The 25,350-nt window shown below is 53.4% G+C and overlaps 2 protein-coding genes and 1 long non-coding RNA gene across 10 annotated transcripts in view; 2 read left to right on the forward strand and 1 right to left on the reverse strand.

Annotated features, from left to right (window-relative positions):
* SLC9A3 (solute carrier family 9 member A3) overlaps positions 1–5,513 on the forward strand; it is a gene marked incomplete at its 3' end in the record, with an annotated part of 39,220 nt that extends 33,707 nt beyond the window's left edge. For 3 of the 6 annotated variants that reach the window (XM_081289166.1, XM_081289170.1, XM_081289171.1), the window contains exons 14-16: positions 195–267; positions 652–765; positions 2,903–5,513. In XM_081289166.1, the coding sequence (XP_081145292.1) occupies positions 195–267; positions 652–765; positions 2,903–3,291 (576 nt within the window). Of the gene's footprint in view, positions 1–194; positions 268–651; positions 766–1,117; positions 1,372–2,902 lie in introns of those variants that run through there. The other 3 variants (XM_081289168.1, XM_081289169.1, XM_081289167.1) reach the window with 3 other exon arrangements.
* A 451-nt stretch (positions 5,514–5,964) lies between these two features.
* Positions 5,965–8,300, forward strand: LOC308649592. Its single transcript, XR_014022117.1, has 2 exons — positions 5,965–6,890; positions 6,925–8,300. It is a non-coding gene; the product is annotated as an uncharacterized lncRNA (long non-coding RNA).
* EXOC3 (exocyst complex component 3) lies at positions 7,866–24,981 on the reverse strand. Of its 3 annotated transcripts, none has more exons than XM_081295219.1 (13): positions 24,474–24,976; positions 24,023–24,193; positions 22,144–22,363; positions 20,340–21,021; positions 18,040–18,157; positions 17,157–17,282; positions 16,015–16,115; positions 14,115–14,225; positions 13,889–14,039; positions 12,530–12,652; positions 9,933–10,094; positions 9,285–9,412; positions 7,866–8,535 (listed from the first exon to the last, which is right to left on the reverse strand). In XM_081295219.1, exons 1-13 carry the CDS (start codon positions 24,528–24,530, stop codon positions 8,364–8,366), a joined length of 2,322 nt encoding a protein of 773 aa, XP_081151345.1. In that variant the 5' UTR covers positions 24,531–24,976; the 3' UTR covers positions 7,866–8,363. The 3 variants fall into 3 exon arrangements, with proteins under 3 accessions (XP_081151345.1, XP_081151346.1, XP_081151347.1); XM_081295220.1 differs by having other exon boundaries at positions 24,929–24,949; XM_081295221.1 differs by lacking the exons at positions 7,866–8,535; positions 9,285–9,412 and having other exon boundaries at positions 10,022–10,155; positions 24,474–24,981.
* Positions 24,982–25,350: the final 369 nt, after the last annotated feature.

Below are 25,350 nucleotides of genomic sequence, written 5' to 3' on the forward strand. Positions count from 1 at the left end.
CCGCAGCGGGTGACGGGTGTCTGGGGGTCATGGATCTTGGGATGAAGGTCAGTCGCCGGGGCCGGGTCAGTGGGCGCAGCAGCACGGAATGGCCCGTGGACGGAGACCCTCGGAACCTCCTCGGAGGGAGACCGTCCTGGCAGGCTTGGGCCTGAACACGGGATGCGAACGTCAGGCCTTGTGCTTGTCCACAGAGGAACAGCAGCATCCCCAATGGGAAGCTGCCCATGGAGAGCCCAGTGCACAACTTCACCATCAAGGAGAAAGGTATGGCTGCTCCGCTGTGCCTGCCTGTCTCCCGAGATCCTGCCCCGTTGCCCCCACTCCCCTGGCGCTTCACCCCCACTGCAACCCTAGCAGTCCCCTGGGCTGCGAGGCTGCTGCCAGGCCTGGCACTCCTTCCCTCTCCTCCCGAGACCATCAGACCCGGGCCCCATCCCTCCCTGCTGCCAACCGGGCGGTTCCAGCCCCTCTCCAATGAAATTTTCAGAAGTCCAGGTAGGGTTGGGGGTCATGAAAGGGGGCAACAGAGATGGTTCTTCCTTTGCACAGTGACCTGGCCACTGGGAGGCCCAGCCATCCCTGAGCCTCAGTGACAACCCACAGGGGACACAAGCCACCTTCACCCTCTTCTTGTCCCCTGCCCCATAGATTTGGAGCTTTCAGACCCTGAGGAGGCCCCTGACTATGAAGCAGAGGAGACCAGTGGGGGCATCGAATTCCTGGCCAGCGTCACAAAGGATACTGCCTCTGACTCCCAAGCAGGTGAGAGAGGGACTAAGGCGGGGTGAAGTGAGTTCTGTCAGTGCAGGAGGAACCCCCTGCCTTGGGAGGCTCGGCTGCTCCTGGAGGCCCATGCACAGGCTCCCAGCATGGCCCCTCTATCCAAAGGACCCTCCACAGGGCAGAAGGCAGGCTCACCTGCTTATAGTGTGTAGGTTTATAGTGTGCAGGGAAGGCCTGGTGTGAGAGCTGCAGGCTAAAAGGACTGACCTTCCAGGTGACCTTGCAGGTGGCTGCTACAGGACAAGCTGGCGGCTGCACCAGGCAGTGCCTTCCCCCTGCTGCCGATGGGGGTGCTCCTGGGAGGCTGATCAGCTGCTGCCCTTTTTCCTAGGAATTGACAACCCTGTGTTCTCCCCCGATGAGGACCTGGACCCGAGCATCCTTGCCAGGGTGCCGCCCTGGCTGTCCCCTGGCGAGACTGTGGTACCCTCCCAGAGGGCCCGAGTACAGATCCCCCACTCTCCTGGCAACTTCCGGCGCCTGACACCCTTACGCCTCAGCAACAAGTCAGTGGACTCCTTCCTGCTGGCTGATGGCACTGAGGAACGGCCCCACGCTGCCCTCCCTGAGTCCACACACATGTAACTGTCACCCTGGCTCCTAACACCCTCTCTGTTCTCAGCTGTTTCCTCCAGGTCTCTCTCCTGGACCTGCACTTTCACAAGCTCTCTCCTGCAGTTTTCTTCCTTCTCTAGAGCCTGTCCCTACGGGAGTCTGACTTACTGCACATTTCTTAGGAGATGCTGATGAACAATACTCATCTGATTCTCTGCTTCTCCAGCTAAGATTTAGGGATCCAGAGGGTGTGAGGATTGATTGGATTTATGTTGTCATGCTGTCTTGTGAGAATTTGCTTTTAGATTGTCAGTTGGATCATAAGCTGAATCTGCATGATCAGCCCTGAATCTCACTCCTGAGCTGACCAGGCCTGTGTATGAAGGGGATGTCCATTTTGATCCAAAGGCCCATGGCCTGGGGAAGCGTCCAGCTGCCAGCTCATCCAGGAGAGAGGCAGTGGGCCTCTCCCACCTCCTACAGAGGGGTCCAGGGGCAGGGTTTAGGAGGGAACCCTGTGAGGGCTGACCAGCAGCTAGGGGGTTCTGCCCACTGTCTGGCTAACAGCAGCCTTGTGGGCCTTATCTTGCAGGAGGTGGGGTGCCCTTGATGCTGGGTGGGGAGCAAGGTGCCTGATGAACAGATACGCAAAGAGCCCTCTCCCTGTTGCCCATTACTGTCTGCAGTGAACAGGGTGATACCCACCCTGGGCAGTGTCTTGAGGTATTCCAACTTTCCTTGGGGTGCCTGACAGGCAGGTAGAACTGTTATTGTGGGTGGGTCTGGCCCAGACCAGGTTTCAGCTCCCTGTCAAACAAAGAGGAAGTGTTTTCTCTGGTGGACACTTGCAAAGGGTTTTACCAGTCTACCTGATACCTCTGCAAGAGTTTTGTCCCACACCCTCACTGCTGGGTTTCCTCCAGTGGACCCTGCTTCAGGAATGGGTATTGGACTCATGCAATAAGTGGGCTTCCACTGAGACTAGAAACAGGCATAGCAGTGATGGTCCCACCTGCTGTCCCTCCCCTGCTCCTTGCTTTTGCCTCTGAACCTTCTGCTTCCCCTTTCCCTCCCACCCCAGTGTCATCCTGGAATCCCATTTGTCCTTAGAGCAAGGTACTCAGAGAAGCTTCTGGCCAAGTTTCCTGAGCAGAGCAGCTGCAGGGGGTGGGCATGATGCTAGATGTCCCTCTGTAGAAGGGGAACCTATCAAGGGCATGGCCTCAAATTGTCACAGAACATTCCAAGTGGTCCAGCCATCCTGGCCCAGGGATGCTTATTGGTGGCTAGTATCCCCTAACCCCCTGCTTACTTTTTAGGGGACAGCATACAGTGAAAGGGCCCCAGAAGTCAGCTGGAACGGCGGTTGAATGCTCCTCCTTGCCCCTGGCGGGGATGGGGGGGGGTGCTACCCTCTGCACCTTCTTTTGAACAAGCCCTGGGGTGGCACCTCAGAAACAGAAAAGTCAAGGGGAAAGGAACATTGGGCAGAAGGCATGACTATCTGGGCCAGGGGCCATGGGTGCCCAGTAGCAGCTTACGCCTCCTTGTCCTCCTGCAGGTGACACTGGCTCCGACACGCCGCTGATAGGACACTCGTCTCCGCGACGGGGGTCGCCCGCCACTGCCCAGCAGCCCCAGTTGCCGGCGCGGCACCCGCGGCCGCGCGCTGCAAGCCCCGCGCCGCCCGAGAGCACGGAGTCGGTGGCCGCAGCGCTATCCGCCCGCGAGCCAGGGGCGGGTCCCACGCAGGGGGCGGGGCCGGAGCGCAGGGCGTTGCCCAGCGCGCACGCGCGGTCAGCGGCAGCGCGCCGGGTGCACAGCCGGCGCTCGTTCCAGCGGCCCCGCACACGCCGCCGCCCTGCGTTGCTCAAGCTCGCGTCGCTGCAGCCTCCTGGCCCCGCCGAGTTGCCGCCGCACGCGCTTGAGCAGGAGGAGACGCCGCTGTAACCAAGACCGCCGCCCCGGCCTCCCCGAGGGTGGCCTGGCCCCCAGGGTCTCCCCGCCCTGCCAACCTGGCGCCCCGAGGCGCCTACACCCACCTCGCCCAGGTGCAGACCTGGCCTCCAGTCGGGAGGTCTGGCCGGTGCTCCATTTTGGGCTGCTGCCCGCTTGCCGCTTCCAGCCCAGCCGCACTTCTATGTTGATCTTTCGTTGTCACCGTGACTCAGGGACAAGAAAGGCCTCAGAGGCCTGTGACCATCTTCATCACGCCAGGCCACTAGGTCACGAACAAAAGGAGATTTGCCCAAGTGATAGGCCCTGACCAGTTCCGCCCGCCTCCGCCCCCAGCTGGTTCTCACCACCCTCAGTGATCTCCCAGGCCCAGAGTGGGGGCCCAAGCCCCTCTGACCCCTTCATATCCATTTGCCAGGTCTCCAAACTTCCCGGTGGCCACATGGCCTGTAGATGCAATCACAGGAATATCTTTGTTTGCTTTTGTGTTTGGGCTCCTCCAGTCCAGCCTTTGTCCTGTCCTCCCCCCACTGAAGCTCCCTTAGGACTGTCCTGTCCCATCAGAAAGATCTCTGACTTGAGCTTTTCCTTCTTTTGCTGGGGTGGCTGCAGATGGCCTGGCTGGGCTGGGGCATAGAGGGGGCCTCACAGGCACCCTTTGTTCAGAATCAGAGCTAGTTGTGCCCCACGTGACACAGTGGCAGAAGAGCACTCAGGGCCATGGGTGGCTCCAAGGAGGGCTTGGTTGGACATCCTGTGCCTGTCCTGGACTCCTTCCATCTCTCCAGGGCTCAGGGCAGAGCCCCGTTCCTGGTGTGGTGAGAGGAATGCTGCTTCCATTCCACAGAACCTGAGCGGGGCCTGTGTCTCCTTCTGCCCCACCCCGCTTCGGGCTGCAGTGCAGGTCTCACTTGAGGAAGACCAGAGGGACGAAAGTGGACTCAGCCACAACCCACCCCTGAAGCTTTCCTGAAACCACTCGGCTTTCTGCTCAGGAAAACTAAAAGCCCATGTCTCAGGATAGAAGTGGACATTCACGAGTCCAAGAGGTCAGCAGCAGTGTGCACTGTCTCTGCACATCAGGTCTTTTCTTAGGCAGGAAAACATACCATTTCCTATTGACAGCTTTACTGTTTGGAGAAACAGATGAAGACCATGCCAGTTTGTTCCAGCCTCCATGGCTTCTCCTCAAGCAGCTTTCTGTGATGGAAACATCAGCTCATCACTTAACCCTAGCCCATTCTCAGTGGTCGGGGCAAGTGTGTCTGGCTTGCAGCCATCTTTATCCACTCTGAGGCCAGGGCATAGCATAGCTGGCCCAGCAGTGATCCCACCAGACAGCCCAGACAGCACTGTTGGTGCTTGTTGGGGGCAAACTGGGCCACCCAAGGGTTCTCTGAGAAAAGCCCATCAGCACCCACTATACCCCTGCAGCCAAGCCCCCTGCGCCTGCCCTCTGATGAAGCTGCCTTAACACCCCTGGACTGCTGGGCATGGGGACTGATCTCCATGGCAGAGTCAGAAGCCAAGCCAGACCAGCAGCTCAGATGGCACCCCGCGGCCGTGCACTGGACCAATACCAAAGCCAGCAGCCAGGGTGTGAGCCTGCCCGACACCTCCTTGACACTCCATCTACCAAGGTCCACCATGTTGCTCGGCTTGTGTGATCAGCACAGCGGGACACAATCATGATGGAGCCAGACTCCAGGCAAGAAGGGGTTGCTACCAGAAGCTCACCCTGTGTGCTCAGATGCCCCCATGCTGTGACCGGCACTGTGGCTGCAAATCAGAGAGGAGTCCTGCCATTCCTCTCCACTGTTTTAAAGCAGAAGGCAAAGTCCTGTGGATGTATTTCCTTAGGAAAACTGTTGTTATAACATTATTTATTTAATAAAGAACTTCTATTTTGTGGTACTATGAAGTACAAAAATTTAGGAAATTTCTTTTTCTCACCTGCATTTTATTGAAAATTTTGTTATGGTGTTCAATATTCTGTATACTACTGATCTTGTTAAAAGAATTTTGTCAAAACTGGAAGTGTATTTTCTGAGTGGTGAAAACTGTATGTCAATGTTGTGAATGTAATCAAACTTTTGTGTACCTCTGATCACAGGATGATGTGCCTTAAAACACCCCTCCTACTGTGCCAAACAGGGAGCCTGTCACGAACACCATGCAATAACCAACTGCTTGACCAATTCTATTAAAAACATTTCAAGGCATTTTGGGTGCAAACTCTGTTTATAAATGAGGACTTAAGGAGCAGATGTTCTGCATGAACACCACCGTGATCTATGTGTGGTGTTTCCACCCTGCTGTGAAGCATCCCTGGCTGGAGGAAGCATGTTGTATGGCACAGCTGTGAAGCGGTCCAAGGTACTGGGCAGAGTGAGCGCTGGGCACTAGCATCCCCCTTCAGAGGATGCCTGTCAGATTCTCTCAGATGCCAAAGAGGGGTCTGTATCCGGGCAGTGACTGGGCCATGGGCAGCTGGAACAGCATCCACTGGGCCTGAGTGGGAGGAGGTGACACCTGAGGCGCCAGAGTGGCTGGGCACAGGCTGAGATGCCAGGAATATCGGCCTTCAGAGCCTGGTGGCCAACAAGGTCCTTGCAGGTTGAGATGAGGATGGTACAGAGGCAAGGGTATGGGTGCACCTGCCACACTTGTAGGTGGAGCCTCCAGCATGTCAGATATAAGATCTAGGTGTCAGACGCACTTTTAAATTTTAGAATTTTATTAATAAAAATGGCATAGCAGAGTCCACAGACACTGATTATAAGAGACGTGTAAGTGGTAAATTCACAGCCACCTCAAAGATATAATAGTGAATGTGAGTGAACCAGAACCACAGACTGGGGGCTCCCAGGTCACTCCTGCAGGCCTGGAGGCAGTGCAGCAGGGGGGGGGGGGTCCTCTCTGGGCTCTTCCTGGCTCCAGTGGCTGCAAGAGGCCTCTGCCCTTCCCCCGCGTGACTTCCTCTCACCTTGACCTATCCCCATCAGGTACCACCGGTTCCACTTACACTAAGATACCGCGACAGGCCCTGACTTCTCTTTGGGGTTATAACTCTGCCCATCACAATGAGGAAGAGGTGTGAGCAGAGGTGGCTGTTTCTCCAGTTTCCCCTTGGTTTGGGGTGTGGGCAGCTGGGCTGCGGTGCCCCAGGTATGTGCCTGGATATTTGTCCATTCTTTTGAACAGAGGGGGCCTTGCCCACCAGCCTCTTCCTGACAGATATTTGGGCTATTTTGGGGTGTGCAGGTTACAGGAAGCAGCTGGAATATGCACTGTACAGACACGAAAGGAGGATGGGAATGTGAGATGCTCTGGTCTCATGAGCAACCTAGGAATACGTCCTTGGCTTCTGCCCACCGATATGACCTAGAATCAAGGAATTCTGCTGCTGTGGAAACTGATGACCCCCTGGATGGAGTATAATCCTAAGATGAGTGGGCATGCTGTAGGAGCCTCCCAAGCCCCCTCCGGGTCCCTTGCCCCAGCTGGCACTCAGAAGCCAGACTGCTGGGCAGGAAGCAGACACTGGCCTTTGGCGGGGCGGCTGGGCTCTTGGATGAGTGCTGCCTGTCCAGGCCTGTATGCGGGCATTCTCCACTGACTGGCCAGGAGAGGGCTGGCCCCAGTGTCAGGATGAATACTGCCCACCCAGAAGGATGTGGGTGGTCTGGTGCCACCCACGGCTTCCAGCAGACCCCAGCCAGCATCCCACCTCCAAAAATCACACTGTCCTGCTGTTGGAAAAACTGCTCACACCTTGTGTCTGCAGGCAGAGCTAGGAGTCAAGTGCTTAGCCTTCAGGGGTCCTGAAGAGCAACAGTAGCAGGGACAGCGGGTGCCATGTGGGCACACTGCTGTTCTGAATATCCACCTGGACACCCACGGCAGCCTGGAGTCAGGACTCTCAGTGGGATAGGAGTGTCCTTCATTCCTGGAAGGGTGTGAAGCAGCTCACATATGCTGAGACTTCACCAGCATAGGACACACTCCTTGAAGGCATGCAGGCAGGCACTCAAGGGCACAGGCTTGCTGAATGCAGCCAGGAAGGCCATATCTTCCATAACCCTCCATGTTCAGTTATCGGATTCCACCTAGGTTTTGATTCTTTCAAACAAACAAGGCCTGCGAATTTCCCACATCTTGTGAGAATGGAATAAAAGCGGAATACAGCTCTGCCTTTGTGAGAGAGGAAAGCACTCTCCCATGCAAGGCCCACAGTCCCCTCCAGAGGTGAGATGCCCACAGCCCAGGCTCTGTGATGAGGGTGGGTGACCGCTCCATGTGAAGGGCTGGTGGCAATGCTGCTGTGCTGAGCAGTGGGCAGCTGGCTCTCAGACAATGGCACAGGGACAGCAAGGACACAAGGCTTGCCATCCTTTCAGGTAACATTGAAGATGAACATGCAAAGGGTGCTGCCAGCGGAGGTGAGGCTGTAGAGGGGCAGCTACGCAGGGAAAAAGAATTTTAGGGACTCTGCACCAAGAATAAGTGATTCACGGACCCAGAGATGTATTCCAGACACTGATTTTCATACATGCCTTTATCAAAACCAGCACTCAGGACAGGCTCATCCCACACGACTGGCCCACCTGACCTGGTAGCATGCCCATGCGGGCTCTGACCACTGGGCAGGCTAACTGGGACCAGCAGCTGATTTTTCCTATGTACAGGACTGAGGAACCAGTCAAGCACCTTCAGGAAGGCCAGGGTAAAACCTTTCCACGTGGGGACAATGAGGGACGCCCACCACACCTTCCCACACAGGGAGACCAGACCCCGGGAGAACCAGGGGACACCCACCACACCTTCCACCACAAGCCACAAGAGGGTCTCATTGGCAGAAGAGTCCTCACAGAGCATGTTCCTGGGGTAGAACACCCACAACAAAATCACGCCCCAGCACTTCACATCATGTGCATCCGGGCACCAGAGCAGACAAGTACATGTCACCTTGACCACCAAATGTGGCCTGGAGTAGGTTTTGTTTTAATGTGTGTGAGGGTAAGGAGGTGAAGCCACAGTGACGTGCACAGGCCAGGACAATGCAGCTACTTGAGGAGCTTGGCCACATTCAGACTCGGCACGGTGATCTCCCTGAAGATGGGCACGTAGCTGGGGTTTGCCTGTGCAGGGCCCTGCTCCAGCGTCTCAATTATGGTTTGCTTCATGTCCCGGCTGGCATCTCCTCGCACGGCCAGCAGTGCACCAATGTGGTCGTCTCTGTGGTTTGGACAGGGGTCAGTCTGTCCCACTCTACCCTCTCTTGTCCCCCACATAGTTGTCTCTAGGGGTCAGCCTGTACCTGCTCCACCCCCCCCTCGGCCCCACAGGGCAGTTGCTCAGGCCCCAGACAAAGGGCAGCGTTGCCTTCTCAGAGAAACTGAGTCTCAGCTGGTGGTGGTCTCTCCAACCACAGGTGCCAAAGGCTGCATCTGTAACTGGTGGCTTAAAACTGCTAACTAGGGGGACCCCAGGGGGTTCTTGCTGCAACAGAGCTGCGGCAGTGAGAGGAGGGGCCTCAACGGAGTCAGCTGTACTTGGCTTCAAGGTGGAAGGTCCTCCCCCTCCTCCGCCTGAGACTGGGGACCAACAAGATCACGTGTGCAGCAAAGTGTCTGGGCCATGTATGGCAGGTGGGCTTTCTTTCTTAGGTCCCCAAAGCACCACAGGACGAATATAACCTAGCCCTTTTGGGCTACGCACATGACCCCAGCCTTCCCTACCCCACCATCCTCTGAAGCGTCCTGCTGGAACATTCTCCACGGCCTCTGCCCCACAGCATCAGGGATGGGCCACACAGGAATATGCGGGCCTCGGCTTAGGCAAGGGGCATTAGGCAGAGGACACACTGGTGCCCTGGCCACCTCCCCCAGGCACCCAGTTGGACAAGTATGTGTTCCTCCTCTTCCCAGTGACACTGGGCATGGCAGCCGCTCCCCAGCTCAAACAGGAAGGTACACAGCTATTACCTGATGTCTGGATATTTGCTGACCAGGGTCGAGACTTCCAGGTAGAGCAGGGAAGGGTCCGTCAACTTAATAACCTCAGCCACAGCAACGATGGTGTCACAGTGACCATCCACGTCTTCGCCAAACCCCTGGAAAACAGCAGCAGGGTGAAGGCAGCCCTTGGCTGCAGGAACAGAGGCTGGCCTGACACCTCCCACACCCTCTCCTGGCCAGCACCTTGCTCTTTCTGTGAACACCTCAAGGTTCATTCCAAAGGGGAGCTGAGCTTGTGTGACTACTTGGCTTGCTCATGCAGCTGGGGAGCCTGGGGTGAGGAGTGCCTGGTCACATCCTGGGCTGCAGACCAGGTGGCAACCAGCATAGTATAGAACAGGTCACAGGCAAGGGCAGAGGATGGGAAGGGAGCATCGTACCATCGAGTCACGGCTGCTAGGAAGCCAACAGTGGCCTCTGTGCTAATGTGTCTCTCAACCACGAAGCCAGGTGGGCTGTGTCCCACCGACCCTAGGGAGGAAGAATTGCCTTCCTGCTAATGCAACTGGTTCCTACCTACTGGCCTAAAATGGCTTGGGGCTGGAAACTGAAAGCCAGACAGAGAAGGAGCAGATCCTATGCGTGAGCTCTTGATAGACTTCCTGAGACACTCACTGAAGCCAGCTTCCGGAACAGGAAGCGGAGCTGCTCGGCCTCCCTGACCATCTTCTCAGCGCCCTCCTTGCGCTCCTCGGCACTCCGGAATGAGATGCGCTTCTGCATGACAGCCCGCAGGTATTCCACTACCACACGTCGATGCGCCTCGGCCGTCATCCTCTGAGAGAAAAACGGTCAGCTGCAGGCTGCTGCTCTGGCAGACTCGTCGCGCTCCTTAAACCTGGGTGACATGGGACCAGGCTGCAGCCCATTCTTCCTATTTCCATCAAGATTGCTGGCAATATTTTGCTGGCAACTCAGCCAGTTTAGATCCACAATGCCCTGAGGCTCCCAACAGCACACGGCAAGCAATGGCCAGCACAGGCCACCTGCAGCACTGGCACACATGGGTGGGGAGGGCACCCACCACACAGATCCATCCTTGACAGCAGGCAGAAACATGTGCCCGGGCAGGAACTCACTTCCCACACCATCTGACTCATAGCCAGAGACGAATAGTCTCTGCAGGAACAAGTTCAAGCAGGCTCAAGAGGCTAGGCCAGCTCAGCACTGCTGACCTCAGCCCTCCCCAGATTCCCAGGACATGACCCCTCCTTGAGGCCCACAGCACTCTTCGGGGTTCCAGAACATGAATGCTCCCTGGGCTGATAGCAATCTTGGGGCTGCAAGCATCTCACCCCATAAATGAGCATGGGCTCAGCAGGGACAAGGCCTGGGTACAGGCCAGAAGGATTTGTAGGACCCTGTGTGGACCAAACATGCAGCACTTGTCCCATGGTTTCAGGTCAGTGCTGGTCCCAGCAATGCTACATCTGAACAATGACAGGGACTTCCCAGAAAAGAAGAGCCCTGGGACACATGGCACAGCTACCTGGGGGTCCCAGGAAGGATACAAATGAATAAAGGAAAACCTAGGGCATCACAGGAAGGAGAGGGCTGGAAGCCCAACACAGGAGGTCAGGTCATCAGAGAGACAGTGCCTGCCACAGGTGACAAGGCCTGGAGAGAGGCATCAGTGGTCACCCTCAGCTGTACAACCCTATGGCAATAGTGTCAGCCGTGGCAGGGGGCAGTGTGCCCAGGAGAGCACCAGCCTCCCTGGAGGACAGCCCCTTCCCTCAGGCCCCAGGGCTCCAGGAGCCCTGCAGATGCATGCACCACTGGCTGAGGATGTCAGAGAGGGTGCCAAACACCCACTGACAGATTACCTACAAATGTTGAAAAAGAACAAAAGCATGTGGGCAAAAAGATTTAAAACCAACCAGATTAGTCTGAAAAGTAACTGTGGCTTATAGAGATTAATGTAAGCTTGACAGGCAGGAGAACTCTGTTGAAAGCCCGGTTTGTGGCCAACACACAGCATGTTTATGTATATATGTGCAACAACACACACAACATGCACATGAATGTGCACACAGCACACAAAATATACAAGTGTACAATTCACATATAAAACTACCTATGCATGCATGCATACACAAAACACATGCAATATAACATGCTCAACATGCACATATGCAATATACACAATACATATGCCACCATAAGCATACACATGAAACACTTGTGTAAACAAAAACCACGCATGCATCCACGTCCTACACATAGCACACATGCATTGCACATGCATAAGTATACACAGGTGTGTATACATATGTGCAATACATACGTGTATGACACACATACCACATACAGGAATGGCAAATGTGCACATGCACTTGTAATTAGCATATGCACATACACCCACACACAGCCTCTCTGGAGTCCCTTCCTCCCCCGGCCAGGAGACTGCAGCTCTCTCTTTCCACTTGGGCTGTATCCCTTTCTGAAAACAGTGTTGTGCCCCATGGTGTACAGGTGACTCTCACCCACAGCAGGGCACTGAGCATGAGGGCTCTGAGTCTAGAAGGTCCCACCCTCATCATGAGGCTCACTGTGGGTGTCGGAGCCCGAGATCAAGGGTGTGTAGGCTCTACCCATAAGCTGTTGGTGCTGGTCCCTGCTGTTGTTGAGGACTGGCCTCATCAGAACTGTCTCATGTCCCTGCTTTGGCTGAGAAAAAAGCTGTGGAGCCTGGAGCTGTCTTTTGCCCACTGCAAACACATACTGGCTTTCGATGCTCTTAACAACAGGCACAGAGATGGGGTGTGGACACAAGGGCCTCACCAACTTCTAGCAGATCTCCCAACAGCCAACAAGGATGGCCAAATTAGCTTGGTCAGTTTGAAGCACATGGTCTCCCTGTTCAAATCACTTCTGGGGCTTGTTTGGTTCTAGGGACTGAACCTGGGGCATTTTACCACCAAGCTATATTCCTAGTCCTTCCTCACTGGTTTTGAGAGGGAGTCTTCCTAAGTTGCTGAGACCACCTTGGAACTGGTGATCCTCTTGCCTCAGGCTCTGAGTTGTGGGGATTATAGGCATTGCCACTGCACCTGGCTGTAAGGACCACCCTTAATGACAAAGAGCTAGAAGATTTTCCTTTAAAATCAGGAAGTGGACAAGGAAAAGGCATAAAAGACCACCGTGCATACACTATGCCGCCTCCCTCCCCAGATCAACCAGACTTGATATAAGCCCTCCCACATCCTTACCTTTTTGTAAGGCTTTTTGATTTTGGCAAAATCGTTAAAATAGTCTTCCACAGTGACACAGATGATGTCCACAGCGTTCGACCCCAACAGCCACTTCTTTGTCATCAGTTCATTCAGATGTTGCTGAAAAGCAGAGGCAGGTCACAGAAATCCTAGCCCACAAAATGCCTGGGGTTGTGTGATTTGGGAGGGTTTTGTCTTTTGATTACAGCAGCAATACATGGTCAGGTAAAATATCTACTTCTGTGTAATCTGCACACCTGTACTTAAAAACAGGAGTGTATGTTACACAACCTTGTGATATCATGGAACCACAGGTGAGAGGCGCAAGCACCTGCACGCATACTGCCTTTTAGGGTACACACGCTTGTTGTGTGGACACTGACCCTATCATGTACCCACCCAAGTCTCTGCTGATGAACATCTGCAATTACAAATAACGCTACAACAAATGCACATTTTACCCGTCCAATTTCTTGAGTAGAACTCCTCACTCAAATGTATGCAAATCAAACAGCCCTCCAAGGACTACCAATCCGGCTCTACCCAGAACACAGAAGGCCCTCAGCTGTGCCTCCCTGGCGGTCAGGACTGGGCACTGCTTCACACTGAGGACCCTCATGACTTTATATCATTTGTGTCCTTTGTTTATTTTTATGTCTCTTTTTGACATTTTAAAATTGTCTCAGAAGTAAACCCCTCCTCCTTTTTAAACTATGGCCCCGGGCTGCCGGGGCATGCCTCCTCAGCCCTGGATGCCTGCCAGTGCCTTTCCACTGCTGTACAACCGCGGGTAATACTCCCTTCCCAGCAGGACCTGTAATGCCCCGCTTCACTTTTAGCAGGCACAGGGGTTTCTGCCAGTGCCTCCCAGGAACACCGGGCCATGCCTGTGCTATGCAGTGGATCCTGCCTGTTCATGGCCTGGTATGCCTTCCACGGCAAAATTCACTCTAAGTTTTGCTGGCGCACGTGTCACTCTTCACCCCAGAGCCAGGCTGTGCATGTGCTCTCACTGTGCTTTGGGGATGGTCTCTTCACACTTGCTCTATCTCTTAACTCACATGCAGCTTGATGCCTGAACTTTAGTGGGAGTCTCCACAGATGTGCCTAAGACGGACCCCATGTCATCCAAAGTAAGCAGGAGCCCCGGAAGCCCCTCACTCTGGTTTAATGCAGACATAGGGGTACAGCTCAGGTCCTGTACAGCACCCACACTGGGCAGGAGGTAGTATGTTCCAAAGGGCAGCATGGAGACCCTTGTGATCTGCCCAGGAATGGAGGGAGGAGCCAGAACCCCCACCCCTGGGGCAGCACAGAGGCCTTCTACCCAGCCCAGGAAGCAGGAACCAGGCCCACCTCCAGGTCCAAGAAGACTTCTTCCAGCAGGCTGCCACAGCCTTCCTTGGCAATGGTGTCTAGAATCCCATCCATGCTTGGCTGGCTCAGACACACACCCTCCTCCGCGTCACCCTTTAAATACTTCCTTTTCAGGCTGACAATGGACTCTCTGCAACGAAGAGGTTTGGGTTCAGGGGTGTAGCCATGTGTGCTCGCTCTCCTCCCTGTTCCACACACCACTTACTTGAAGGTCTGGCAGTTGTTGATGATGGCGATCATGTACTGGACATAGCAGTGTGGGTGCTGCCGGTTCTTCAGGTGCTCCTCCTTGTACAGCTGGGCTTCATCCTTATATCTGGGAACCACACGACAGTATTAGTAAAGGTGCCCTACAGCTGCTTCCAGGACCATGCTGACCTCACGCCCACCAGCACCAAGATGGGTCCTGGGTGGTCATATGAATGAAAAAAGTTGTCTGCTTTAAGTGAATATTAAAAAACAATTTTATGTCAGGTTTTGTGATCTGGTTCAGGTCCTGATCATGAAGATGTTGTGAAATACACAATTATAAGTAATCAGGAAAACATCAAATGCTAGGTAAAATGTCCCTTTTCAAAGTGTTACCTTAATTTAAAAATCAAATTTAAAAAGAACTTCAAACTGGGCAAGGTGGCACAGGCCTGTAATCCCACCGAGTTGACTCAGGAAGCTAAAGCAGGAGGACTCGCAAGGTCAAGGCCAGCTTGGGCACCTGTGAGACTGTGTCTCAAAATATAAGGACTGGGGCATAGCTCAGCGGTTGAGCACCTGGACTGAATCCTTGGCACCACGAACAATAACAAGAAAACACTTAGATTTTTGAAATGTCAAGAACTGAGACACCACAGGCTTCACCATAAGAGGTAAGCATCTGCTTGCTCTGCCCTTCTGTCCACATGTGACTCCAGAACCAACCAGATGAAACTGGTCAGGGGAAATTCCTCTTCCCAGAAGACCCCCACAATTGAACTGATGCTTCAGCCATGGCCCCATGGGTACATGATGGGAAGCTGGGCCATAGCCCCATGGGTGCACGATTGGGGAGCTAGACTGTACCCTCGTGGGTGCATGGACAGATGTGAGTCCACTAAACTACAACATGGGGTGCACATAACAGTAATAAAGAGGGAACCAAGTCAAGTCTCTGAAGCTGACTCCTGGTCCAAGTGCAAACAGCAGTGCAGGAACTAGGCTGATGACCCCACAGACAGATGTTATGGGATTGTGATCTGTCTCTTCCACAGGCCAGTGCCTAAAGGGCAGCCCTATTGTCCCAGAGACCTAAGAATCCCAAAGACCATATGCCATGCAGACTGCTAGCCCAGCCACTGAGATAAGAGGAAGCACCAACACTGTCAGCTGAGCCCTTCTATATGTGAGCTGGTGACATATATGGTTACAGCTGAAAATACAGGACACGACCAGCTGCAATGTTTGGGCAACAGAGAGAGAGATGAAGGAAAAGGGGGGAGGGGGAAGATGGGGGGAGGGGTGGGGAAGAGGAACAGATCAGGTGGAGTGGTCTGGAAGGAACAGCTTTTTGAGCCAGGATGATGGTACACATAGACTTAATGCCATCCCTTCTTCTGTCTAGGTTTAAAGATCTTCATCAAGAACAATTCAGAGGGAGAGGCACACTAAGATCACTTTGAGTTCCATCTGCTGAGGGCTGGTAACACCGATGTTCAGGGTAGTCACTCACCGGACTCTGCTAGCACAACTGGCTACAGTGCTCATCAGGTCCAGGATCCCAAGGGAACGGTGTGGTCCATTCCAAGGAACATTAGGAGAAAACCTGCAATGCTTTTTTGCCTTTTTTTTTTAATTAAAAAATTTTTTTAGCCATTGATGGACCTTTATTTTATTTATTTATATGTGGTGCTGAGAGTCCAATCCAGTGCCTCACACATGCTAGGCAAGTGCTCTATCACAGAGCCACAACCACACCCCACATTTTTGCATTTCTCAGTAAAATAGAAAATGGCTTATGGGAATCTTGAGGCTTAAGTTAATTTTAACAACAGCATATTACAATCAACGCATTTTTGTTTTTAAATTTTAAAAATACAGTTTATAAGAATTAGCATACTGGCAGAAATACATACCTACTCAGGAAAGAATTCATTTGCTGAAGACACAAAACTAGTACTTTTGTTTTCAAATCTTCACTTATCTGAGCAGCAACTTGAAGATTCTGTTCAAACATCTAAAAATTGGAGAACTTGTGAATTCTAGTAACAATCTCATAGGAGTATGATGTACACATTCCCCATTTATAAAACCCATCTGCTAGGATAGTCCAAATTTGAGAAAAAGAGGAACCACTAGGAAAATAAAGTTACTTAAACAAACAACTTTCTTAGGCGGCACCAAGCCAAGTTGGGACCTGCAGATTGGTTTCTATGGAGGAATGCAAGTTCTCCCACTGCATCTACTAGGATGTGAAGAGGGCTGACAGGGAGTGGGGCCAGGAGGTCAAGACCATGTGGATCCCAGGTGCTGGGCTGGAAGTCAGTGTCCTAGCTCTCACACTGCAGCTCAAAGTGATTCACGCTCACCCACTTTTAAGGGTGTTGGAATGAAGGTTTCTTAAGAATCAGGAGGTGGCCATGCTGGAGCTAGGACAGCTGGGCTCTGAGAGACGGAGAAGTGCAAGGTGCCCAGAGTGCGCGCCAGGCTCTGGTCATGATCCATGTGTCAGAATGTCAGTTTCCAAAAGAAAGGCAAGGTAGAACCCCAACCACCACCCCATCACTAGGCAACACCATCCTCCCAGGCACAACTCTAGCCCACTCCTGCCTTGAGAGGAGAGGAGGAACTAGAAGACACAGCTTGGGGGCCAGGCATCAGAAAGTGAGTTAATGGTAAGGACACAGGTGAGTCTAACACCAAGCACTCTGACTCATGAACAGGAAAGCATCTTTATTGCTGTAGGCCTCCTCCAAACTCCCCAGATTAAATTCAATCATGTGGCACTTGAAGACAAATCCTGGATATTTAAACAAGCAAACTCAGAACGAGAGAGCTACATACAACACAAAATTAGGTCCAGTTCAAACCCAAAAAGCCTTCACAGGAAAACCTAGGTACCATGGGCAAGACTACTTGGCAGGTCAGATCCTGGATCCTAACTCCAGAGACGGACATTAAGGGTTCTCAACATCTTTACTAAGCTCTGCCTCCATTGGTGAGACCCACAACCCTTCTAGCCACCCAAGAAACCGTCTATGGAGCCGATGGCTTGTACCTGGAAGACAATGGCAGGAAGTGTTGTCTGGTAGTACCCATCTTGGTCAGCCTCAGGCTCTGTCTCTTTGCTCCAGTCTTTTCTGTCTGTTTCTAGTGCTTTCCGCAGCCAGGCAATGATGTTGGACTAGAGGTTTGGCATCATGAAGAGAAGGGAAGGTTAGAGTGGGTAGTTATGTCCAAGGATCCCCTGCAGCCATGTGTAGCTATTGCATAGACTATATGCAGCACATCAGGCAACCCCTGCTTCCAAGCAGAGGCCCCCAAAGAAGGTCCCTCTCCAGTGGCCCTAGTGGTAGGGCGTGCAGTAGCCACACCAGTGTCTGTGGGTAGACCAAAACCCTCGCTGCAAGTACAGGGGGAGAATGGACCAGGGACCTCATGGATGAGCACTGTGCTGGAAGACAAGGCCAGACTTGTCAGATAACCAGAGACAGGCAGGCAGGCACATGGTCAAGCTCAAATCACTTAAACCCAACACAGCAACCAGGCCAGCTCAGGATACAGCAGAAGACTCTCTGCCCCAGGGAACCTCCATGAGACTCAGCACACCTTTGTGTTGCCCAGGCACACCCTGACGTCCCATCTTACTGAGACTGGCCAATGGTCATGAAGCTGCAGTCAGACCCGTTCCTTGGTCCCCAACTGCTACCCCAGCCAGGAATCAGCACTAAGAACCTGGCAGCACCACCACAGCCATCTGGACATGGGGGTCTGACTGGGATGGCATGGGCTGCTCCTGCAGAAGAAGAGGCTCCTGTGTCCACAGGACAGGCACCCCAGACAGGCACAGTCACAGGCCATGAAAGGCTACCCTTCTCTTCCCAAGTTCACAGGTGGCCACCAAGACACGTTTCTAGGACTGCAGGCCAGACTTTACTCACAGTGAGCGTTGACATGTATGTGTCGAGCATCTCAGAGACCACGTTCGGAGAAAGTAACGGCTCCAGGGAGAGCACATCCACTTCTGGGGCCAGCTCCATGTTCCCCATCATCTCCACACTATAGTAAGAACCGCAAGTGACAGATGAACAAGGGACACAGAAAACATTCTCAAGTGAGTGTGTGTCTGGTTCACATGGAAAAGGTCCACAACTTGGGGGAAAAAGCAGAGGGCCTTGTGGAGACTGTAGGCAAGGGGTTCAGGGACCCAGGGTCCCTCCATGATGTCATCTCACTGGTTGTGTTGGCCATGTAAGTCACCTGACCCTGACCTCATCCCACTGTGCCAGCTGCAGTTGTATCAGGGCTCAGGGTACGAAAAAGCCCTTGGAAGGTGAGATCCCCTGCTCCCTTCACTGTGTCTCAGGAGCTGAGAGCAGGACTAGCCAAGTGGGTTGCTGATGGTCACACTTCATTCTGTAAGAAGACAACGAGCAGGAAGTGCAACCTGAAGCCCCCAGAGTTAGAGTCACTAATGTCTACAGGAGGGCGCAGTCCAGGGCATGGGACACTTGGCACTTCTGACAAAACAAACCAGCAAGAGAGAAAAGCTACAGCTGGCCATGCAGAATACATGGAGACAAACCAAGTCCTAGGGAGGCTTTCTAAAGGGACACTTACTACTTGTTCGTGTGCAGGGGTCTTACAAGTCAAGGTGTGAGTACTCAGAAAATTCACAGGCCCTGGTGCCATGTTCTCCAGGTGTTCAGAACAGTGCCGAGCAGTTACTAACACTAGTCCACTCTCTACACAAGTTCAGGATCTCTCGGGTGAGAACGTGCTTTGTGAGGTTCTGCAAGTAGTGACACTTTTTCAGCTGAGGGGTTTTTGCACCAAGATCCCTGCTGCAGCACACGAGTGTGTTCAGCATGACTTCTCCAGGACAGTCCGATGGGACACATGTGGCCAGGATGGAGAACACTCCCAAGGACAGGAGATGCTACAGTGTGTTAGGGGGAAACAAAGTCAAGACACAAAACTGAGTAAGCCCCCTGAGTGCACCTTCCAGTGGTGAGAGGTAGGGAGGGCCTGACCCCAGCTGTGATGACTGCTGCTTACCTGCTGGCCATGCAAAGGGGCACATTACTCCCTCTGCACCTCAGTCTCCTCACCTACCATGGGAGGGGATCACAACACCCCTGCCTCATGGGCTGCTGGAGCACACAGTGCATTGAGGCCAAGACTATGCTGGGTAAAGGACAGAGAATGGGTGACTATGACACGTCATGGCTATGGTGGGGACCAGAGGAGGAAGGAGGTGCAGGACTACTCAGTGAAGCTGACAGACACTGATTCCCAGGGGTGGCTGATATTTTTCTCACACCTCTGTGCTGAAGGGCACAGACTACCACCAACAGCTACCAGGGAACCATGGCACACGAGAATAAGCTTTGCTGATAAACAGGAAGGTTTCCTTAATTCTTCCCCAGCAGCAACCACAAGGGCAAAAGTCAAGCCACATATCCCAGCACATTACTAAATGCTGCTTCTGTCCATGAAGCCATGCAAAGTCACAGAGCATTACCCTTGGCTTCCCATCTCCAAGGACTCAGACCACCCCCACCACTGCTTGCAGATGCCATCTCACACCATTCTGCACACCACCTGGCTTGCGCTCCCTCATGTGTAAAACAAAGTCCCACGCTGAAAAGTAAAAGGAGTGCCCATTTTTCTAGAACTGTACATGCCTATAGCCAGCTATCTGTGTATTTATTCAGAGACAGGTCTCCCTTGTTGCCCAGGCTGGTCTTGAAGTCCTGGGCTCAGGTGATCCTTCAGTGCTGGCAAGACAGGCATGTACCACTGTGGCTAACTTATAACGGCCAATTTTTAGAAAATTAATTGCTACACTGTATGGGTGAGAAGAAACAAAAACCTGGTGGTCTCCTCACCTGCCCAGTGATTGCAGGTCATAGGGTCATATGCTCCCACCTGAAAAGCTAGGCAGCAGCAACCTGCCAGAGGGTGCCATAGTGAGGAAGCATGTCCAGACACAGTGGGCACAGAAAACCAAGTTCATGCTGGGGTGCTCACATGGAACCCAGACACCCAAAGACAGGACATTCAGACCACAGCCAGCATGCTCCAGGCCAAGCCTCTCTGGGTAGGCCAGGGGGCCCTTTACAAGCCTTTTTGACAGCAAGGACACCAAGCCTTACCCAGGAAACCACCCAGGAGACCTACAGGTGTCTCCACACATTCTCACACAGGTTTCTAGGCAAAAGAACGCATCAGGCTCTACCTGGTGTAGGTGTTTAAGACCCACGTCAGGAGGCTCACAATCTCGCTGGCCTCGAGGTCCTCTGACGCCAGCTCCTGCATCCTTGTGGTCAGGGCCTGGTGGTACATTCTCAGGAGGTTTTTAAAGATCTCATAGTGGGGAGGGAAGCACTGCACCATCAGGTTCTTGGCGACCAAAAGGTCATCCAGGACATACTTCCTTATGATCTCCAGGTGGCGCACGAGCCACATCTTGTCCGACTCCCTGGTGTCTGCCTGTGTGCCCTCGATTCTAGTTGTCACAGTCCTGTCCAAGATGGAGAACATCTTCTCTTTCCAATTTTTGGGCCTCCCAGGAGGAACAAAGCCAGTTTGCTTTTTTCGGTCAAGTATACGTCTGTCAATTTTTTCTTCCCTTTCGATGATCCTGACCACAGAGACCAGCAAGGTGGGGTCCCGGCGGACAGTAACCAGTGACCTCTGCAGCACCATCCACAGCTGCTTGGCCAGCTCATCAGAGAGACCCTGTGTGCTGCTGAAGTAGCCATGGATGAGGGTCATGTCTCGTGTGTTTCCACTGTCCATGCGGTACTGCTCGCACATGAGCCCGTCGCGGGAGCACTCCAGGTCCATCAGCTTTCGGTGGGCCTGTAGCAGCGCCCCCTGCTCAATCAGGTCCTGGGTCTCCCTCACGATCTCAGGCACTAGGGAAAAGGTACAAGTTGGTCCCTTAAAAACATACAAGGCTGTGTGCAGGGTTCTGTGAGACAGCGGGGCAAAGAGCCTGAGGTCTCTGTCTCCCCACCTAGAATCTGACCTAACTATCTTGAACACCAGAATCTGCTAAAGGCCAGTAACTCCCAGAGGAGGCCTGGACGGTAAATTGGGTTATTTTTGGCCAATCTCAGCTCTTAGCACAACAATGCTGCCCACACTCCACCCACTGTGTGGTAGGTGGCTGGGCATGTGCCTAGAAGCAACTTGAGCCCCTCTCAAGAGCCAGGGTGGGCAAAGCCCTATCTTCCAAATATGGGGACTGTGTGCTCTAAGTGCTGAAGGGACTCCTGATCACCAGGGAGCAGGCACAAAGGGTGCAACGGGCTACAGAACTCCTCCTGCTGAAGAGTTTCGGGTGGGAAGGTGGGAACCCCCATCTTCCAGCAGTTCCAGGGGTGGAAAGGGCCAGTACTATCCCTTCATCTGCTTGTCCTTCTACTTTTGGAATCCAGACTTTCAAGAACACTAATACTTAAAAGCAAACTGCCTATAGAGACATCTGAAGTCACTGTGCTGACAGGCAAAGGCTCAGGTGCCTCAGCAACCCAGGCAGAGAGCCTGCACCAAACCAAGCACAAGAACTAGCAGAACTGGTTGAAAGGGGCATTTAACTGAAGGATTACCACACACCTTAGATTTAATAAAAACTCAAGACAAAAGTTGACAAAAGAAAGGAAGGCCGTCACATATCCACAGAAGGTTCCGCAGAGACTGTACAACTGCATAACAATTATGCACTTATGCAAATTCTGCATTTACTAACAAACCACCAAAATGTATGAAGCAAACACTAACAAAACCAAAGAGAGAAACAGATCTTCTGTGGCAGCATCTGGAGACTTCAGTACCTCCTCTCAGTAATGGACAGAACAAGCAGACAACAGAGAGCACATGCTCTCTCCTCCAGCATACATGGACCCTCCCCAATCAGACCATATTCGTGTCTGACAGTAATTCTCAAGACTGTAAAGACAGATCCATGAAATGGGCTGTGGAAAGGTGCCTTCGTGAGCCTTCTGGCGGTTACCATCCCGCCACCTGCCACTCACCTGAGAAGATATTCTTGAGGTTCTCCACAGCGGCAGCCAGCTGGCTGTGCTGCGCTACAGCATCCTTCACATCCTTGAGACTCTCGACTGTGTTGATGCTCTGCCTCCAGTCCTTGCTGACATTGGCCAGTGACTGCTGGATGTCTTTGACATCAGTCAGTGCATTGTGGAGCTGGCTCAGGCCTGTGCGCACCCCGTCCAACTGTGACTGGATCGCAGCCTGCAGGGAGACACCATGGAGTAAGCAAGGCCAGGGATGGCCACATGCTGCTTCTTGATGGACAGACCTTCTTCAGGAGTGTCAAATTCAAGGAGCCAGAACAGCCACTGCCAGAGAAAGGATTAAAACTGACAGGGACCCAACTCACATGACCACTTTTTCACTGCTCTCTAGGAACACAGCATTTACAAACAATTCACAGCATGCTTGCCAGCCCCTCAGCCTGTAATGCTGTGTGCCACTGGAGGCAGCCAGGCTCATGGCCATTATCAAATGCATCTTTAAAAGGACACAGCCCATTTTCTCCCTGGGCATTTCCATTTCTTGACAGGGCTTATCAAGGCAGAGAACATTCTCAAGATTTCTTCATTGTTGGGAGAGGGGGCATCCAGCCAGACCAGATTCAGCTGGAGGACAGCGACCTTGTGACACTGACTGCACAGGTGAGACTCAGATTCACACTGTGAGGCAGCCCCAATGCTAGCCATAAGGTAAATGGCATGGAAAACAGATGCAGGGGGACAGGAGGTGAGGAAAAGACCAGGCTGCATCAGCCATGGTAGGAGCAGCTGTCATCTAGGAGTGTCAGTTACATTTGGCCACAATGATCACTTGAGGGTTCCAAGTCACTATTGAGTATCACCAGTTAATCCCACAAGTTTCTAGAACTGATAAAAATTCAGGCTAAAAATGTAGCAAGTCCAAACTACTTTCTAAATTAGTACAAAACTGCTGTCTCAATTAGTGAGCAGAATATGTGGGGTGCTTTGATGATGCAGCTACCACATCAAGCCTACTGCTCCCTGGGCAAGTGTACAGTTCTCAAGGGAGAACACTCAATGCCAGGTCAGTGTTAGGATGAACTTTCCGCAAAGTCACTCTCAAAAATCCCAAAAAACATTCTGCTGCATGTCAACTGCAGAAGGTCATAGTCTTAACATTTTATAATTACACTAAATGTTTATTTTAATAAAACCTTGCCTTCGCAGAGCAATTAACTTGAAAGCCCATCCAAATCAGAAAACAGCTTGAAAAGGGATGACTCCTTCCCTGTCTCTCATTTTTTCTTTTTTCTGTGGTGCTAGGGATGGAACCCAGAGCCTCATGCATGTCAGGTAAGTGCTCCACCACTGAACTACATTCCCAGCATCCCCCCTATTTTTTAGACATCCTGCAATGCTGCCCAGGCCGGCCCCAAGCTCCTGGGTTCAAGGCATCCTCTGGCCTCAACTTCCTGCCTTCTGGGACCACAGTGCCACCACCACATCAAGCTCATGGTCACTTTCATACCTACCTATTTTCCACAGAATGGCTGTGGGTCCACTATACTAAGCGTTAAAATGATTTAAACAAAACTCTCTTTACTGATACTCTTCAAGAGAGCTTTAAATAAACAAGCAGTTGTCGCTTTCCAGGTAATGCTTAAAAAGCTAAATGGACTCTTTCAGGTAGGCACCAAGGTTGCTCTCGTGGTGCCAGCAACATTCCAGTTCTCTTTGAGAATCGACTGCTTTGGCAATACACTGTTGGAAAGAGCTGCTCAGTCCAGCTCTGCCTCCTCTTCCATCACAACCTAATTTGGTGAAATCACCATGATGTCAAATAAGGACCAGAAACTCAAGACACATGGCCCAGTCACGCCTGAGTGAAGTCTCCTACCTTCAGTCTGGCCTCCACAGAGGCCTTCTTCCGAGCCTCCCTCCTGCGATACTGCTCAACTTTGTCCAGCTGGTCTGGGCGCTGGAGCATCCCAGCCACCCTCTGGACCGCTGTGGCTACAGCCTCCCTGTCTGTCTCCTTCATGGTCAACGAGTAGACATCCAAAGGAACCTGTGTGCAAGATGGGTGGGTGTGTGAGAAGAAGGAAGTGCTGGCCCAAAAGTACCCACCACAGCAATGACCACAATGGAGTCACAGGAAAGTGTTTGAGGGAACGTTCAATCCAGGAAACCGGAAAGTGGAATTCGAGTCACGAACTCCTTAACAAGAACACAAACCTTTGGAACTCAAGTGTGGGAAAATTTCACCTTAAGGGAGAAACGGGGGCACCTCGCAGCGACAAGACAGGGACACACAGGGGATGTCTGCACCAGGACCCAAGCCCACTCACCCAGCCAGACGTCATCTCCCAGGCACCTCTCTCCCCGGCTCGGGGCCAACTTCTCATTTCTGGAGCCCTCCCCCACACCCTGTCCACGCTGTAGGCGGCTGCGTCAGGCCCTGGTGAGGAAAGGGACTCAGGCTGACAGCTCGCGTCCCCCCAGCACAAGTCTCCTGCTCAGCCGCCGGGCAGACGGTCTCCACGCGCGGCTCCTAATGAGCACGTGGCAACCGGGGCTCCACCGACTCCACAGACGGGCGTTCCCGTGGCTGCCGGCTGCAGGGCTCCCACTGTGGGCAGGCAGAGCCCTTCCCTGCCCGGGGAGGGGCGCCCACCGAGAGCCGCCCACCTTCCCAGCTGCCGGCCCCGGTGGCCGCGGACGCCTGAGACCGAGAAAGGCCGAGCGAGCGGCGGGATCCCTCGCTAGGGACCCGGGCCGCGCGATCCGCCCCGCCCCGCCTCACCGGGACTGCGCCGCCGCCGCCGCCTGGGGGGGGGGGGACGACCGGAAGTGGACGGGGAGCAGGAACTTCCGCTTCCGGCGACGGGCCGGGGGCGGGGCCCGGACCACCGGGAGGGCGGGGGCGTTGAGCTGGCGGGGACCACGGGACCCTACCGGTGGGACCTGCGGGACCTCGGGGCGGGGTCTCGGGGCGCGGCCTCGGGGCGGGACCTCAGGGCCGGACTGCGGAACCTCGGGGCGGGGCCTCAGGGAGGGACCTACGGGACCTCGGGGCGGGGCTTCTGGACTGGGACGTTTGGACCTTGGGGCGGGGACCCGGCGCCACTTAGGACCTCGGGACGGGGCCTCGCTGGGACCCTGCGTCGATACTGGACCTCCTGGCGGGACCACGGGGCCCGGCCCCTGGCCAGGGGATTCAGCTGG

Source organism: Spermophilus citellus (assembly GCF_964194105.1).
Source record: "Spermophilus citellus genome assembly, chromosome: 1".
NCBI lineage: Eukaryota > Metazoa > Chordata > Mammalia > Rodentia > Sciuridae > Spermophilus > Spermophilus citellus.